The following is a 16,950-nucleotide window of genomic DNA, read 5'->3' on the forward strand; positions in this document are numbered from 1 at the left end:
AAGACTTCAACAATTAGCTACAGTTGGAATAGCTCATTCCGCAGCTTCAGAGGGAGAGGTATGGCTAAAGTCCCATTTTCCAAGTCTCATCACAATATCCCACCCCGAAGGCAAAATGAAGACATACCTGTAGGCCTATGCCAGTGCCTTACAGTAGAGTGGCCCCTCTTCATTACGGCTTCATTCGTCTGGGGATGGAATTTTCTTCAGGAGCACTTTCTACCACGCCCACAGCAGGTTATCTACCGTGTGCCATTGGGAACTACCTGCAAAAAGCCAAAAAGCGGTGTAGAAAATCAGCTATAAATTGATTAATAATTATTAGTTATTAATATATTAATATGAAAATTCACTCATTATTAATATACAAAATACCAGGTTCCTTGTATACACAAGTACCGTATACACTTGATTTACATTTACATTTACAATATTGTCACCTGTCCCGTGCCACTAGTATCCCATGAGAGGGTCTCATACCACTTGCCAACTATTCCAAGCGTAACCGTAACTCTAACCGTAACCCGTGGAGTATTTGGCAAGTGGCACAGAAGACAGTAGCCAAGTGACATGGAACAGTGGTGCAGAACTTAGGATTTCCAGATCGACTCTCAACTGAGGCTAGGTTTGAAGGTTATTAGTTGAGAGTTGGTCTGGATATCCTTGGTTCATGACTGATTTTCAAGTTGTGTACCATGCGGTGAAGTTGACACAGCGACATTTCTGACTTGAACAAATCAGAAATCTTTATCATTATTTTCTCTCGGATAAGACCATTACACTTGTTGAGCTGCTAAGCAATATGTGATGAACTTGGACTGTAATCAAATATGTCCTAAAATAGCAGGTCACTTTTCTTCATTATATTCTCATTTCCATAGCCACCACAAGTCTCAGGTTACAAGTTCAAGTTCCATGTGACTACGAGCCCAAAAGCAGAAGGCCTTTGACTATAATGGAATTTGAATACAAAGGAATTTACTTTGCAGTAATGATACCAGCTCATAATATTATCTACTGAAACAAATCAATACTGTGAAAAGGAACAATAGTAAACTATTAGCAACAATTACTGACTAGTTTTTTGTGGGAAACAGACAACGAGTTTCATAGATTTTCTTGTGTAAGTTAAAAGTCCATGGCCAGAAAGTTCAGCAGACTCTGATTGTTGTTTTGATATCAAGGACAAGTTTTGACTCTTTGTATTATCAAGTGATATTAGCATGCCATGTACTCACACTAGCCAAATACAAGAAACAAGTACCGTTATTTCCCAACTTTTAACTGCGGCTTAAACATTGATTTTGCAAAAATTGTTCAGCTATGAGGTTAATACACTGGGGAAGTTAAAATGTTATTAATATCGTTTTGTTTCTTTTAACTTGCATAAAACACTGGCCTGCGGCTTATACACAATGCTAATACACAGGAAATTACTGTAGCACTTCACATGAATAATATATAAAACATATATATGGTTCCATCAATATAAAATAACAAACATTATGATTATAGACAGTTAATATTTAAACATTACGCATTTCAGTGTTGTTGTATCAAGTTCTTTGAAAACTGCAAATATGGCCCATTGCAGTTGTGATTCTATCCTGAGGCAATATGAAAATCTCCCCTTTCCAGCCCCACTTAACACAGCTTCACCCTTCACCAGGATCCTGCGTGAAGCCCCGAGTGAGTAATCTCCCTCTCTGCGGCTAGAGTGGTCTTGTGACCGAGCTGATGAGAGACACGCCTAGTGTGTGTGTGTGATGCCGCCATATTTCAGTTGTCTGACCCTTCCGGCCTGTGGTCTGTGTCTTTTGCTTTGATGTTTCAGTTCTGCATTTGTTTGTTGAAGCACTTGAAAAAGCAACTTCCTCCTCTACAATTAAAGTACTGTGCGAGTGCGATAGTGGAGTGGAAGATCATCTTTAATAAACACGACAACGCACATCTGAAAATACATTTTTTTTAAATGCAAAATATACAAATATAAGAAAAGTTTTTTTTTCAAAATAAAAAAAAGATTTGTCACAGTACTCTGAAAACGAATGAAACACAAAAGTGCAAAAAGAAGAATCTAAGGGTTTGTGTTCAGTGTGAATGACTGAAGTATTCAGTAATCCTTCTCTATTGAGAATTAGGCCCCTATATGTCAGACAGACAGAAAACAGCAGGACACGTCATCAGTGAAACAGAAAAAAGGTCATGAAGCGCTACAGTCCTCTATGGACAATGACAAAACCCACGCTGGACCAAGGAATAGGTCAAATGCACACAATGACAGCAACCTCTGTTCTCGGTCATCTAGCTCCAATTGAACATATAACCAACACTTCAATGGTCCAACACTATAACCGACACTTCAATTGTCCATTTAAAGTAAGATGTAATTTATAGGCCAACTAGTAATGGTAACAGTATTTTTTATAGGTACACGTTTGGAATGCCTGTCACAGTATCTAATTTGTGACAGGTGTACACACAAATGTCTATCTTGTGTATTATCTGATGGATAAAAAAGGTGGCTAAAGTGCTAAATGCCTTATTATAACATAAAAACATTGACGCAAAAAGAATGAGCTTATCATGGCCTTAATATATCAGACAAATAAAATACCCTGGTCCTGCATAAGCGCACGGTCCCTACATATTGGCATGATAACATGGTCATGTCCAGCCAGCTGGGAAACAAAACACATAATTATTTCTGTCTGATCGCTGATGAATAAAAAATAAGAGACAGCATATAGCAGGCCTACATTTGCTATAAATCAAATACAGTATATCCCTGATGTCACATCAATGGAATTTGACACTCATTGTGAGAGTATCTAGTAAATTCAGAACATTTGATATCAAGGACAAGTTGTCAACATGTCATCTTTTTACCACATTGTGAGCAAAATGTGAACTATATAAAAAGGTGTTGAACCAACACCTGGTAACTGGCCAATAGTCTTTTCGAAAGCATTGGTTGTGGTGAGGCAACAGATAGATTATTGTCCTCCATTTTCATTCTGAAGCACCCTTTCCGTGGGGTTGTAGCATGTGTTGCCGTGTGGATCCTGAGCTACTTCCATCCAGAATCGACTCCTTACTGTTTCGAATCCGCTCCAGGACATAGTACCGCAGCATTATAAAGAAACCTGTAAACAACAAAAACATGTTAACATGTTAAGCATGCTGCACATCCCACTATCTACAGACTGCAGCAACTTTTCATTTGTCAAAAAGCATGCTTCTAGGCTGAACGTGGGTTGTTCCTAGAGGTATCAGACCAAACAAACAAACATCCATTACGAGTTCTACTTCAACCTTTCCTGGACATGCCAACAGTGACTGCACATTACTAGAGTTTATATATGCAGCTCTGACAAAAGCAGCTTGGCGTTTATCGGAGTACACAGTGGCCTTAACCGGTTCCTTTTTTGGTCCGCTTGACTCCGGCCTTTCTGGGCCTTTCTGTTCCCTTACCCTGTAAAGTGTTGATAATGCAGAAGAGGAAGGTGACTGGACAGTAGTAAGGGCCGATCTCCAGCAGGCCGAACGCCCACGTGGTCCCGTAGAGACAGCTGAGGCCCCACATGCTGAGGAACGCCAGCTTCCTCTTCCTCCACTCGTCTCGATTCCGGATCTTTCTGAGGACTACAAACAGCATGACCAGCCCAGTGGAGATCAGGAGGAGGAGGAAGGCCACATTGGTCAGGTAGTGAGCCAGCCAGGCGTTGCTGTTGTCCTTCATCCAACACCTGAGAGAGATGAGTGGAAACAAGGGCGTGTTAGTACGTACAGGCGTAGCGGAGCAGGAGCATCGGTAGTTTCACCACCTGACCACCAGAGGGCGTGCGTTCAACTCTTCTTGTGAGTCTGTGGCCGTGTCCAATTGTCAAGGGCGCACGCTGGATAGTACCGTTCTTTCCAGTGGCGTCTGAGTTAGCTTGATCCTCAGTATGCGTCCCTACATTTGGACAGCACAAACTAGTTGGCGTCACCTGACTCGGGGAGGGGGGTCATGTGTGCTGCTTGATGATTTGCATGACGTGTGGAGCTTGACCTGTGCTGCGCAATGGATTATGGGATATTTGAGGCCAAAAAAGATGCATCGATGCACGCTTGGAAATCACGCCAAACAAAGTACCTATCTAGTGAGAGCACTTAACTTTCGGACAGTCTATTCTGATGTAACTTCTGGAAAATGCACGCTGCCCAGTGTGTGTATTTATGATTCAGACACAACCTAAGTCTCTTTGGATAAAACTAAAAGCATGTGCTAAAAAAACACTTTCATAAATGAGCAATCAAAGCATGCACATCCAATTAAAAAATGGGAGCAGGACTAAAAGCCAAGTAATAAATAAAGAGAAAAGTCCGCCGCAACCACAATTTTGCAATTCTTTATTGACAAAACCGTGATAGGTTGATCAGATAATAATGGTAGAGTAGGAACATGGGATAGACTGAGGGTGAAGTTTACTCACATCTTGTATGGATTGTCAACATCACCGCTGGGCCTCACTTCTCTCAAGCCGTAGATGTCATCTCTGGAGACCAGAATGGCAACTGGGACAGCAGGAATACCTGGACAGGTTCATGAACACTTTGTTAAACTTCTTAAAGATTGAATTATTTGAACTACTAACATAATTATGCATTTAAAATGTGCCTTAGACCGAGCGGAACTCACCGAATCCCAGTATGCACCAGATGAATGGTTTTGGCGGGTCGCTGAAGATCATGTAGACCATCCAGAAGGTGTGGAAGATCTCCACGGCCATCCAGCAGAAAGAGGCGAGCAGGGCGTAGTGCAGCAGCGCCCCCACCACCCGGCACATAGACTCCCCTCCCACATTGGCCAACACGCCGGTCAGGATGAAGAGCATGCTGAGGAAGAACAGGGTGACCACCAGGCCGCGGTGGATCGGCGCCGACTGGTCCTTAGACTTCTTTTTGCTGAGAGACAGAAGACAGGTTATGAAGATGTGATGACAGTGTGTGTGTGTGTGTGTGTGTGTGTGTGTGTGTGTGTGTGTTTTGTAAGTTGTATGAAGCTGTAGGTTACCTCTTCTTGCAGAGTGAATAGAACAGGATGACACAGCTGAGGGCCGACACAGCGCATCCCACGGCTGTAATAAAAGTCAGGGCCTCTAGATGGCACTGTGAGTCGCGTTGTTCAATTTGCTAGAGGTGGAACACAGGGATGCAAACACCAAATACCCAGTTACACTCAAAGCACCACAGTCACAAAGCTAACATTTCGGCTTAAAGGCTGGAGAAAATGTGATTGTGTTCAGGAAAAAGACTGTCTAAAGACAGTCACACACATATCATCACACATATCATCAATTCTTAGTATCATCTGTAGCCTACTGTACTGTAGTTTCAAGTCTTTATAATCTTAATGTACTGTAATCGTAACCGCAATGTAATATGAAGTGGTACTTAAAAGAACTCACCACTAGAATGGAGAAGTAGGTCAGGTGATTACAGTGGCATTCTGTCTTATGCTCATCAATCGGTACGGTCTTGCAACCATCAGTCTTCCAGTCAACCTCGGGTGCTATAATAAGTATAATAAAAAATATATATCTAATATCAAGTCAAGTCAAGTCAAGACAAGCACATTCAAAACGACAGGAGCTGACACAAAGTGCTTTACAGTCGAGATTAACTAGACTGACGATAAATAACCTGAATGAAATAACATAATGAATGGAATAAATCTAAATGGAATATATATTCTATAGTTCTTTAAGTAGATAATAACACATAATAACACATTTTATCATAGTCAAGGCAACAGTGATTAGACATTAAACATGTACTGCTGGATGTGGCCAGTCAGAGGACTCACTGCAAGTGTAAATATTACATTATAAGCCAATGCACACATACATACCTGTTCTTGTATCCCAGGAAACACATGTTCTGGAATGATTTTTCTAGATAAAAAAGAAAATGAAATGTGTAAGCACAGGATAAGGCAACCCAGTGCATCACTATGCATTGCTAGGCATGTTTGTGTCTTCTGCAATTACAAGCCTAAAGATATGATAAACGGTGGCAACTTAACAGCCACTCAATTTAGTTTGCTTCATAAATACAATAGTGTTACATATATGACTAATGGTGATGGTATAATTTCACTTCATAGCACAGACAGTCAAGCACCATGAATATAACTTATTCCTAATTTCAATCATTTTTTCCAGAGCTCAGATTTATTTTAGATCAACACTGCCCTCCTCAGGCTGAAAAAAAAAAAAAAAAAAAGGACAAAGTGCTGGCGTGAGACTATCAAGGAGTACAGGGGCGTAATGAGAAACACTATGGTTTTCTTCTAACTTCTATCAATGTTTATAAGTTAAAATGCTACGCTTTACATTAAGTAAACATTTCAACATTTATTTACACATGGCCACTAGAAACATATCGCTATAGTACAAGCAAAGTATATCATTCAGGTTTCGAAAGTGACTTTTACTGTATGAGTTGACCTCAAACATCAGTATGCTTTCACTTCTTTGAGAAAATCACACGATCTTTCATGCCTCCTTAGTACCATCGTCAGTGCACTCATAACGCTCCAGAAGTTTTTGATGTGGTTTTTCACTTGGTAGCCTACGAGTGGTTTTTTTGCATACAAGGAAGTAACACCTTGCACACCTCAAGATGTCAAGATGAGAGTGGCAAGAACTCTTTTTTAAGTATATTTCTTTGGCCTTTTTTTATTATAGGACAGTGAAGAGGTAGACAGGAAACAAGTGCGAGAGAGATACAGGGTGGGATCGGGACATGACCACAGGCCGGATTCAAACCTGGGTCCCCGTGGGTACTCAGACCCGTATATAGTACAAGCGCTGTAGCCTGCTGCACCACAGCGCACAGTGTGGCAAGAATTCTAACGTGAATGCTTACTGGTAGAGCACGATGGTGGAAGCCAATCTTGACAGGCTCAGGCAGTCCAATGATGATCTCATTTTCGACCGAAATTCCCACAACATCTTCCAGGATCCTCGCGCCTGGCTGCTTTTTCTCGAATCCTTTCTGCTCAGAATTGGGAAAAACAAAACACATAAATCTATTTATCTTTCTACCTATATATATCACAGCGTGTGGTGTCCATGAAGTGTGTGTGTGTGTGTGTGTGTGTGTGTGTGTGCCGATGTGTTTTATCAATGCACAAGTTTTAAAAACATGAAGTTGTTAACTCACGTTAAATATGGTATTGTTCTTGAAGAAGGTGCACACAACTTTGGCTTTTCTCGCTGTTTCAGGTTTTAAAGAGGCCGGCAGGTGCACTGAAGGTTGTGGTACTGACGGCCGAGGTCCCCTTGCAGTCGCTTCCCCCTGGACATGGTACATAGGGACTTGTTTACAAACCGGCAAAGATAGATTCCAAAGAGGCACATACAGTAGACTGGCTTAAAAATATTACATGAGTTACTACAAACAGTAGGCTGTTGAACAATTGCCGCAAAGCAAATTGCAAGACTGGTTCTAATGTATAGGCTACGGCTGTGAAACAAGGTACATGGGGACTTGTTTACAAACCAGCAAAGATAGATTGGCATGAAAATATTACATGAGTTAATACAAACAGTAGGCTATTGCACAATTGCCGCAAGGCAAATTGCAAGACTGGTTCTAATGTAGGTTAAGGCTGTGAAACAAGGGTGAGTCGACCTATTATAAGTTTACCATCAAAATGACTTTGAAGCTGTTACATTACGTTATAAAACTTGCACTGGATGCCTTAACTACCAGTACTGACTTTTAAAGTCTGCTACTGTCTGTGTGGTCTTCTAAATGTGCATATAGGTGTGACACTGTATATGTGCAAGTGCATGAACTCTTACCGGAAATGCTATATCACGCCCTGTGAAGTTATCATCCATCTCCACAACTTCTCCCTGAAAGCATGCAGAATTTACAATGCCCAGGACATCGGATTTCATCATTGCTTCCTCAATCCTGCAAAACACACACAAACACACATTAAGACATACACACACACACACACACACACACACACACACACACACACATACACACATACACACATGCACACACACACACACACACGCACACGCACACGCACACGCACACGCACACGCACACGCACACGCACACGCACACACACACACACACATGGGATATTGCTGTGCACTCAAAACATATAACGATGACCCCTATGACCTCTCTTCAACAGCTGACTCAATATGAAGCAAGCCTGACTCAGCCACAATGTGAAGTAGGATGCGCAACTTCTATTTATGGTTCCTCAAAGATGCACAAATGAACCCCACCTAAAACACTGTGGTTTTCACACATGGCCACACCTTTGCACAGAAACACAGGGTTACAGTACTGCACCAGCAATGCAGTCCTGTAGCAAATGCATTACACGTACAGTAAGAGATTCTGTCAGATACCTGCATGGTTTTCACGGTAAGTCTAAGGAAGAGCTTATGACTTCATAGATGAAGAATCATATCAACGTGATGTTTTTGTTTTTCGGTCTGTTGTCACCCGCCCTGTTTGGCTCTGCACAAAACTTTATACAATTTCCTGTTTGTGGCAAAACCTCAGCTCCTCACTCATCACCCATACTCACAGCACAAGCTTTCACTCGCACAGTAGCCATGTTCTAATGAGCAGCACCACAACAATGTCAAAAATGATCTTGCTCTCTCTCTCTCTCTCTCTATTTCTCGCTCTCTCTTTCTTCAAGTTTGAGTCCTGTGTATGTGTGTGTGTGTGTGTGTGTGTGTGTGTGTGTGTGTTGTTGAGAGGTGATATTGTTCCTGTTGCAGCCACTATAATTCTACAGCTGGTGGATCCGGTTTACCTTTACTTCCCATATTCCCATCTAAATGTCTCTTAATGCGTATGAAGCTCTGATAGGACTGTGACACCTGTTATCAAGGTCTAGTTCTTTGGGAATGGTGTTCATATATATAGCATACTGTATGGCTTTATGTTACTAAGTACAAATAACAACTTACATATTCACTTTTCTGGTTGCTTCATCAGCACAAAATTCTTTTTCTGCAGAGAAGGAAAATTACAATGACGGTGAATAAGAATGAGTTAATGATACAAAATCTCACAAATATACAGAAATGCATCTCCATGATATCCATCTGAAACTGCGTCAGTATCTGTCATTACACATGGAAATGCACTCACTGCAGTTGATGGTTTGTCCATCGAACTCATATGTCCTAAATGTTTTGAAGCTCATAACATCGGTTCGCATGGTGCCATTTGCAATGCCGTATGAGGTTTGAGCTGCATCCTGTTTTCCGGGGGAAAGGTCCGTGCAACAGCCCTCCTGCAACCCGGCTGATCTCAGAACTGTGCGGTTCTTCCCGTCCACCTCGACCCGCAGACGGTCCACCAGCGGCTCCCACAGCACACAGAAGGGGCTGAAACCCCCCCGCTTGTCGCCCAATTGGATCTGATCCGCAGCCTCATGGCTGGCTGTGATGCTGCCCCTGATGGACAGGGTGGTCTCATTAGCGCTGATGTGGAGGGAGCCACAGCCTTTGGTCAGCGCAAACTCCAGGATCCTGTCGCCAGAACCGTGATGCCATGTTCCACACATCTTAAAGTCAAGGTCGCTCTCACTTTTCACTGTGCGACAGAAAATTGGGACAGGAATACATTGGGTGATTTCATTACCGGTAGTCACGAAAATCAAACAGGTCAAACTATGCCATCTTCATAAGTTTGAGAGATCAGTGCATGAAAAGGTAACACTTATAAAAAAAATACCCAGAATTCAGGATCACTTAACAGACTTTTACAAAATACATCACCATAATCTATAGGTTACTCTTAAGTCTATCGTCTCTTAAGCAACCTATCTTTATCTGAGAATAAAGATAAATAGTAATATTAGCTTACCTTGGCCCATTGGAGCAATGAAACAAATCATTCCCAGAATTCCTCTTATTGCCTGGCCCCACATCATTGGAGCCTCCCTTTACCGTCTCACCTTCAACTCTGAAGAACAAAAGGTCGAACAAAACATCCAGTTCAAAAATCAAAATCAAAATCCCAACAAGGTCACCCAATTCTGTTGTGGAAATCTTTCCATTTCCAGAGTAAACACTCCCAAACCAAAACAGGAGATCTCTTTATCTTTGAGCAAGCACACACTTCTTTCTCTCTCAAACAAAAAAGGGCATGTTTCCTCCCTATGGTTAGCCTTTAGTAACTAACTCACCCTTCACAAAACACATCTATCTATAGCAGGGCATTTTATCATTGAGAACACATTCACAAAGCACTAAAAATACATTCTGCACCCTATCACAAAGCCTTATCCATGAGAACAGCCTTTCTCTCCTAACAGTCTGAACAACATCACTCATGCCATTTTGGACTGAAGTACCCAATGATGTAAGCCCTATACACCAATCCAAGCAGGATGCAAGCACCAGCACCACATCACAGAGAAAAAAACCCACTTAATTATGAAACAAATTATCAAGGAATGTGCAGTCAAGTTATAATCGTCTGCCACATTGCATTCAAATTCAAGGTATGCATTTGCTAACAGAACTTGTTGTTGCAAAGTGCGTCAATGAATGAATCTTTTCTTAACCACATGATTAGCTGCTTATATTGCTGCATGCCACAAGTTACCTCAGCATCTAAGTAATAGCACTCCTGCACACACACACACACACACACACGTAAACACACACACACACATACATACACACACATACACACCACTGAAGTGGTTGCGAGAGGTTGAGACTGTGGAGCACTATGTCCACAATTTGCCCACAGAGCGAACTCTAGGTGAGCTACAGATCCACCTCCAATACACGATCATGATCTGCACGTTTGGTTTTTCAAATGAGGTCAAAGTCACCACTACTATGTGACTGAGACGACCACCCCCACCCCCACCACACCCCACCTCACACACACACACACACACACACACACACACACACACACACACACACACACACACACACACACACACACACACACACACACACACACACACACACACACACACACACACACACACACACACACACACACACACACACTTGTCTCCACTCTTCAGGCAAAAGGCAAAAGTTCAGTGACAAACCCAGTCCCATGAGCAAAGCCTATCTAAATTAGACCAGGCTGAGGACTGTGGCGTTCCAAAACATGCTATACATCAGCCAAGCAACTTACTACACTTGCAAGCGCTTGTAACATTACCGACTCAAACTCAAACCTAAACCCAACCAGTTCCATTTAATGCTGTTTCCATCCCTCTCTCTTGATCTGAGGCTTCACTTTCTCTCACTGTCTTGTACTGCTCGTAAGGCTGTTGACTGGAGCTATAATTGGAAACCTGGAACATGTTCAGTCTCTAAATGGAACTTGCTGGCCAGCAATGTGCTACCGACCTGCCTCTCTGGCCTCAGCTTCTACTCCACAATGTTTTTTTTTTTAATGCACAGACCGCAGACTTCATTCACAGTTCATATGATATCAAAAGGACACCTCATGTATAGAGATGTGAAAAAAAAGACTTGGTACAAGCTGTCTCCTTAAGGCTAACGCAGACAGAGAGGAGTTCTGTTCCAGCATGTTGCTGCAGGTCCCAGCCTTAGCTTTGTTCCGCTAACACTGCCTTGGAATGCTAGTGAATCCCTATATGCTGTACTGAAGATGAATTACCCCAAACATGCATGACTCACACTGAGACTTAGGCGCTGTAAGGCACACGATCCAGACTGAAGAGACCCTTGGAGGACTTTAACCCCCATGTAACCCTGAGAGGACTATAACCCTAGTCTAATTGTGGGGCAGCATAAGAAGCCAACACCATAGTGCTGGGCTAGCGCAGTGGTGCTACATGTTGGCTTCAATAAAATGCTTCTATGCAATGCAGCTGCAGCTGCCTGCCACGATGGACAAGAAGAGCCTTCACTGGACAGGGGCGTCCTTCAAGTCTTTCGCAGTGCAACTTCGACCGCGGCCAGACATGAAGATCCTCTTGTGTCCCGGCGCACGCACGCACGCGCACACACACACACACACACACACACACACAGACACACTGGCTGCCCACAGTCAACAAGTGCACAAAGAGCATGCTCAGTTCTGTTTGAGAAGGGCGGACCTCTCCTGCCTTCCTCCACTCTGCCGCCCATCACCCTCCACTGCCCCCTTCGCCCCCCCACTCTTTATTGTCCGGCCAGCGCAGGGAAAGAATGTCCCTTTTCACTCCGCAAAACCGTGGGAGGTGGTGGGAGAGGTTCTTGGAGAGGGAGAGAGTGTGTGTGTATGTGTGTGTGTGCGTGTGTGTGTGTGTGTCTGTGTGTGTGTTTGTGCGTGTGTTGATACAAAATCCGTTCAGAATAAATGGGGGAGTTAAAAAGCGACAGAGTGAGCTGTGGACTTGAAACAACTGGGCATTTAACTACACTGTCACAAACAGACAAGCTTGCTGACCTCCATTCTCCAGCCAGCGCTGAATTCAAAGCTTCCTAGCGCCACGCTAGCATGTATTGATGCAGTATCTGCACCAGATACACAGGTGGAGATAAAGATCAGACTCTCTGAACAGCAGATGACTCAGCCTGTGGTGAGGAAACAACTGACTACTGAGACAAGCGATGGGAGCCCTCATGGTTAATATGTCATCTTTTACATAATTTACAGTTAATAACAAATCTTGGTCTCATTCATTGGGCTTCGAAATAACTGCTGATCAATGGAAGAGTAGGTCTACTGTCTTTCATGAGAAAAAAAAGGATGTTTTGAAAATAAGCTGAATTATCCAGTCAAAAGTATATATATATACACACACACACACACACACACACACACACAAATATACATATATTTATGTGTGGTTGTGTGTGTCTGTCTATTTGGAGATGTTATCTCCAAATGAGATGCCTCATAAATCCATGATGTCTCTCAGAGACGTGTCTCTCAGATTCTCAGAGCTGTTTTCCCCTTTTGTGACAATTGCCTAGAGACCTGTTGCCTTTTCTCAAAAGCCCATGACCTCTGAGAGCTCTGGTGTCATGAACAGCTTACCATTTTACTACAACCGTATCGTGAGGTGAATGGCTTTGTTTTTGAACCCCACGCTTGCCTATCTTTCCAGGGCCCTAGCCTGAGAGACACACAGCTCTATAGTGACTCATGCAGGCAGAGAGGGCCTTTGATTGGTTCGTCCGTCTTTCACTTCACGCAGAGCAGCATGCAGTGCTGATGAAAAATGCAAATCCCTTTCAGGCACAGGCCGACTATTGTGACTGCCCTGACCTGCTTTTCTGACTCAATGGCCTGCCTCGGACAGGGGGCTCCGGGGGCGCCGCTATGATCAGAGCCCTCACTCAATAGGCTACTCCACACATTTCCACGTATGTGTAGTATTTTCTGCGGTGGCCTACCATGACCAGACACACAGCAGCTATAGCTACAGCAGACGCTTTGTGGTAGCAGCTCTGACGAAGGTACTGAGGTAGAGACAGGAAAACCAAAACTAACAGACTCTTGCAATGTATCACTTCACCTAGTTACATTCAATGTCCTCATGTGAAAAGTAAATACAAAAGAAACTTTTTTCAGAGATGGCTTCAGACATTTTGTGAGGAGCCTCAGTCAAGCCTTTGGCAGAGTCACGCAAGGAGAGGATTACAGGTTATATTCAGGATTGTTTTGTGTATAAGAGATACGGTGCCTGTTTTGACCAAGGGGAACAAGGAAGCGCAGAGTTCTATGAGCACAGCCGGCTATTTGCATGCCCTTTGACTGAGGCAAATGCTGTATGGGTGCAAAAGCATTGATGTGTTTTCCATTTATTCATAGCCGCAGAGAATGTGTGTGCAATGAAACACCCCACCTGAGCTCCCATTTCCTCTGGGACCATCATACACACACACACACACACGCGCGCGCACACACACACACACGCACACACACACACACACACACACACACACAAGCCTACAAACACAAAGAGAACCACATTCCTTTCCCCCAAAATGCCCCATGGAAAGGTTGCTAGGTTCAGGCCAGTCTTAGGGGCTTCTATTCACTGCATAGATAACATGATCTGCACAAAGGAGAGGGCGCACATTTTGTTTGACTAGTAATAAAACCAAAAACCAAAAACCAAACAGCCTTTAGCTAAAACGTGGTTGTGTTTTACAAAGGGCAGTATAGACAACTTGTGGGCTTATACAATTCTTAATTTTATTTTCAGTTCACCACAACATGTTTGTGTGTGTGTGTGAGTGTGTGGTTTAATCTACAAGGCCAGTGAGTGTACAACTTGTAAGACCATGCCTATCCATACAGATATTCAAGTAACATAGAAGGACACAACTTTTGCCCAAAAACTTACATATTTTGGATCGCTAGAACACCAACATAATCGATGTTTTTACTTTGCATTGCGCTTTCTGGGGCTCTCTCTCCTCCCAGCCGCGAGCGAGCGCAGCGCAGTGTTTGAGCGCAGTATTAAACCAAAATGAGAACTAAATCCAACCAACCAAAACAACCAAACCTCAAACCAGTCAAATACATGAAAGCAAACTAGTCTAATTTGTCTATCTTGTCTAGTTAAGCAAAGTTCATTTTAGCTACATTTATTTCGGTGTGACGGTTGCTGGCGCTGTTTGTAACCTAAAAACCCACCATACACCTGTTTTTGCTGCGCATAACGTCGGACGTCTTTCATTACAAGACAATAAATCGTGTTTTTCGCGAGTTTATTTCATAACTCATAGGCTACTCAACTCAGACTCACTCATAGCCTATAGTGTAGCCTATCCAGACAAGTTAAGTTGAACAGTCCTCAATTACAATTATATGAAACATTTGGCTATCGCCAAGCTTACCTTATGCGATTTTTATGCAATCGATCTCGTGTTGATAGGATGTCTTCTTAAATAAGTTGTTTCCCCACAGTGCAGTAACTTTATGAAACTGTAACCATTTGCCGCTTCGCTAAGCAACCAAAGCAAGCTTGCCTCATGAAACGACGAAAAATTCCTCGCGTCTCTGATGACACATACTGTTGACCGCAATAACAAGCGTGACTGAAATATGCAAATTTCAGAAGCTTTCTTTAGGACAGTCTATGATTTCTGTCTCTATCTGAGTCTCATAGACTTAAGCCGGTGGCGTGCTGTCATACTCTGAACAGCGTGACCTGCTCTTTTCCGACGTCAAAAAACCACCCGCAGGGTAGGCTATGGCTGTCAGCGAGACAAGGTGTGCACAGGCTGGGAGGGGCTTGTGTGTGTGTGTGTGTGTGTGTGTGTGTGTGTGTGTGTGTGTGTGTGTGTGTGTGTGTGTGTGTGTGTGTGTGTTTTGATTTGTGTTGAGGCCCTATAAATATGTTTCCAATTTCATGATAGATTAAATCTACCTGACTCAATAGTTCAGTAGCCTACTATTTCCCATATGGAAAATGTCCATGGTCAAAGTATTGGTAGACTATATTTACACAAAAAAGCAAATAAGCACCCAGCCTGTGATTGCTCAACACACACAATACTCACAGAAAGCTCATTACTACTCAAGTGTCCACACACATGATGAAACATGCACACCCAAACATTTTCCACAACAACCGGTGGCCAAGCTCTCACAGGAGTGTGTGTGTGTGTGTGTTGCATCTTTAATTAGAGGGTGAGAGAGGGGAGGGAGCAACAGAAAGGGAAATGATTACACAGACGTGAGGAGCACAAGCAGCACCTGGCTTCCGGATCACTTCAGCTGTTTAGGACTGGCAGAGGGAGGAGAGGGAGGCCTGAACAAAGACGTGTGTGTGTGTGTGTGTGTGTGTGTGTGTGTGTGTGTGTGTGTGTTGGTGGGTGTGGGTGTGAGTGTGTGTGTGTGTGTGTGTGTGTGTGTGTTGGTGGGTGTGGGTGTGAGTGTGTGTGTGTGTGTGTGTGTGTGTGCGTGAAAGAGAGAGACAGGGAGAGAGTAGATTGGTAGGTGTAGACATGAGGTACATGTAGACCTTTGTGTGTTTGTGTGTGTGTGTGTGTGTGTGTGTGTGTATGTGTGTGTGTATGTGTGTGTGTATGTTTGTGTAGGTGTGAGAGAGAGAGAGTGAGAAGAGAAGAGAAAGGGTAGACTGGTCGGTGTAGACATACAGACATGTGAATGGTACTGTATATAGGCTATGTGTGAAGGTGTGGTTAAACGATGTGTGTGTGTGTCTATTTGTGTGTGTCTATTGACTGCAGCTCTCTGAACTTGTCAGTGTTGGAGAGTGTGAAAGTGAGCGCGAGTGGGCAACGGTGGTGATAAAAAAGTCTGGCCCCTGATGAGGAGGGTTTGACACTTCAGCTGCCTGTCAGCGAGGCTCACAGAGACTCCAGTGGAGGGTTACGTGCTGGGATAGTAAAGTCCACCACTGGCTGTGGGGGTGGGGTGTGTGTGTGTGTGTGTGTGGGGGGGGGGGGGCGTGGTGTTAATGAGGTGCTGTCCTCCCCCACCCTGCATGTTGTGACAATGCTGGCCTGCCTGCCAACCAGTCGGCCATGCAGGACAGAATGTTAGGCAACACAAATGAGTAGTGAGTCACCTATTATGTCTGAAACGGTGTAGGCTACGCTGGGAGAGGGAGAGAGTTCGTGGCAGGTGAGACCGTTAGAGTGAGTGAGAGAGAGAGAGAGAGAGAGCGGCAAGAGAGAGACAGAGAGAGAGACAGAGACAGACAGAGAGAGAGAGAGAGAGAGAGAGAGAGAGAGAGAGAGGAAGTTTATGAAGGGCAACTCAGACAGTGTAATCTTGCGGCATGTAAAGATAACAGACGTCCATTGCAAGGTCTGTCGTCTGACGTGCCTTGGACAAACCGCCCGTGGTCAACAAGAGAGTTCCAAGAATATAGCGTCAGAGGCCATCCTTCTTGCCGTATTCCACAAGAGAATGCCCGTTCCTGTTCTGTCCTGT

General features: G+C 43.6%; 1 protein-coding gene across 1 annotated transcript; it reads right to left on the reverse strand.

Annotated features, from left to right (window-relative positions):
• Positions 1–1,916: 1,916 nt before the first annotated feature.
• On the reverse strand, positions 1,917–15,195 carry LOC134095970 (adhesion G protein-coupled receptor G3-like). Its single transcript, XM_062549691.1, has 14 exons — positions 14,883–15,195; positions 9,910–10,008; positions 9,190–9,636; positions 9,006–9,048; positions 7,857–7,971; positions 7,213–7,347; positions 6,916–7,044; positions 5,897–5,939; positions 5,454–5,557; positions 5,060–5,178; positions 4,685–4,950; positions 4,479–4,578; positions 3,475–3,749; positions 1,917–3,146 (listed from the first exon to the last, which is right to left on the reverse strand). Exons 2-14 carry the CDS (start codon positions 9,974–9,976, stop codon positions 3,013–3,015), a joined length of 1,977 nt encoding a protein of 658 aa, XP_062405675.1. The 5' UTR covers positions 9,977–10,008; positions 14,883–15,195; the 3' UTR covers positions 1,917–3,012.
• Positions 15,196–16,950: the final 1,755 nt, after the last annotated feature.

The sequence above is a fragment of the Sardina pilchardus genome, chromosome 11 (assembly GCF_963854185.1).
Source record: "Sardina pilchardus chromosome 11, fSarPil1.1, whole genome shotgun sequence".
Taxonomy (NCBI): domain Eukaryota; kingdom Metazoa; phylum Chordata; class Actinopteri; order Clupeiformes; family Clupeidae; genus Sardina; species Sardina pilchardus.

Bases quoted from the DNA above. Each gene is read 5' to 3' on its own strand.
- LOC134095970 (XM_062549691.1), bottom strand. From the start codon at position 9,976: ATGATGTGGGGCCAGGCAATAAGAGGAATTCTGGGAATGATTTGTTTC. The intron at 5,558-5,896 runs GTATGTATGTGT...TACTTATTATAG, and splicing joins TTCCTGGGATACAAGAACAG to CACCCGAGGTTGACTGGAAG. The intron at 5,179-5,453 runs GTGAGTTCTTTT...TTCCACCTCTAG, and splicing joins CCTACTTCTCCATTCTAGTG to CAAATTGAACAACGCGACTC.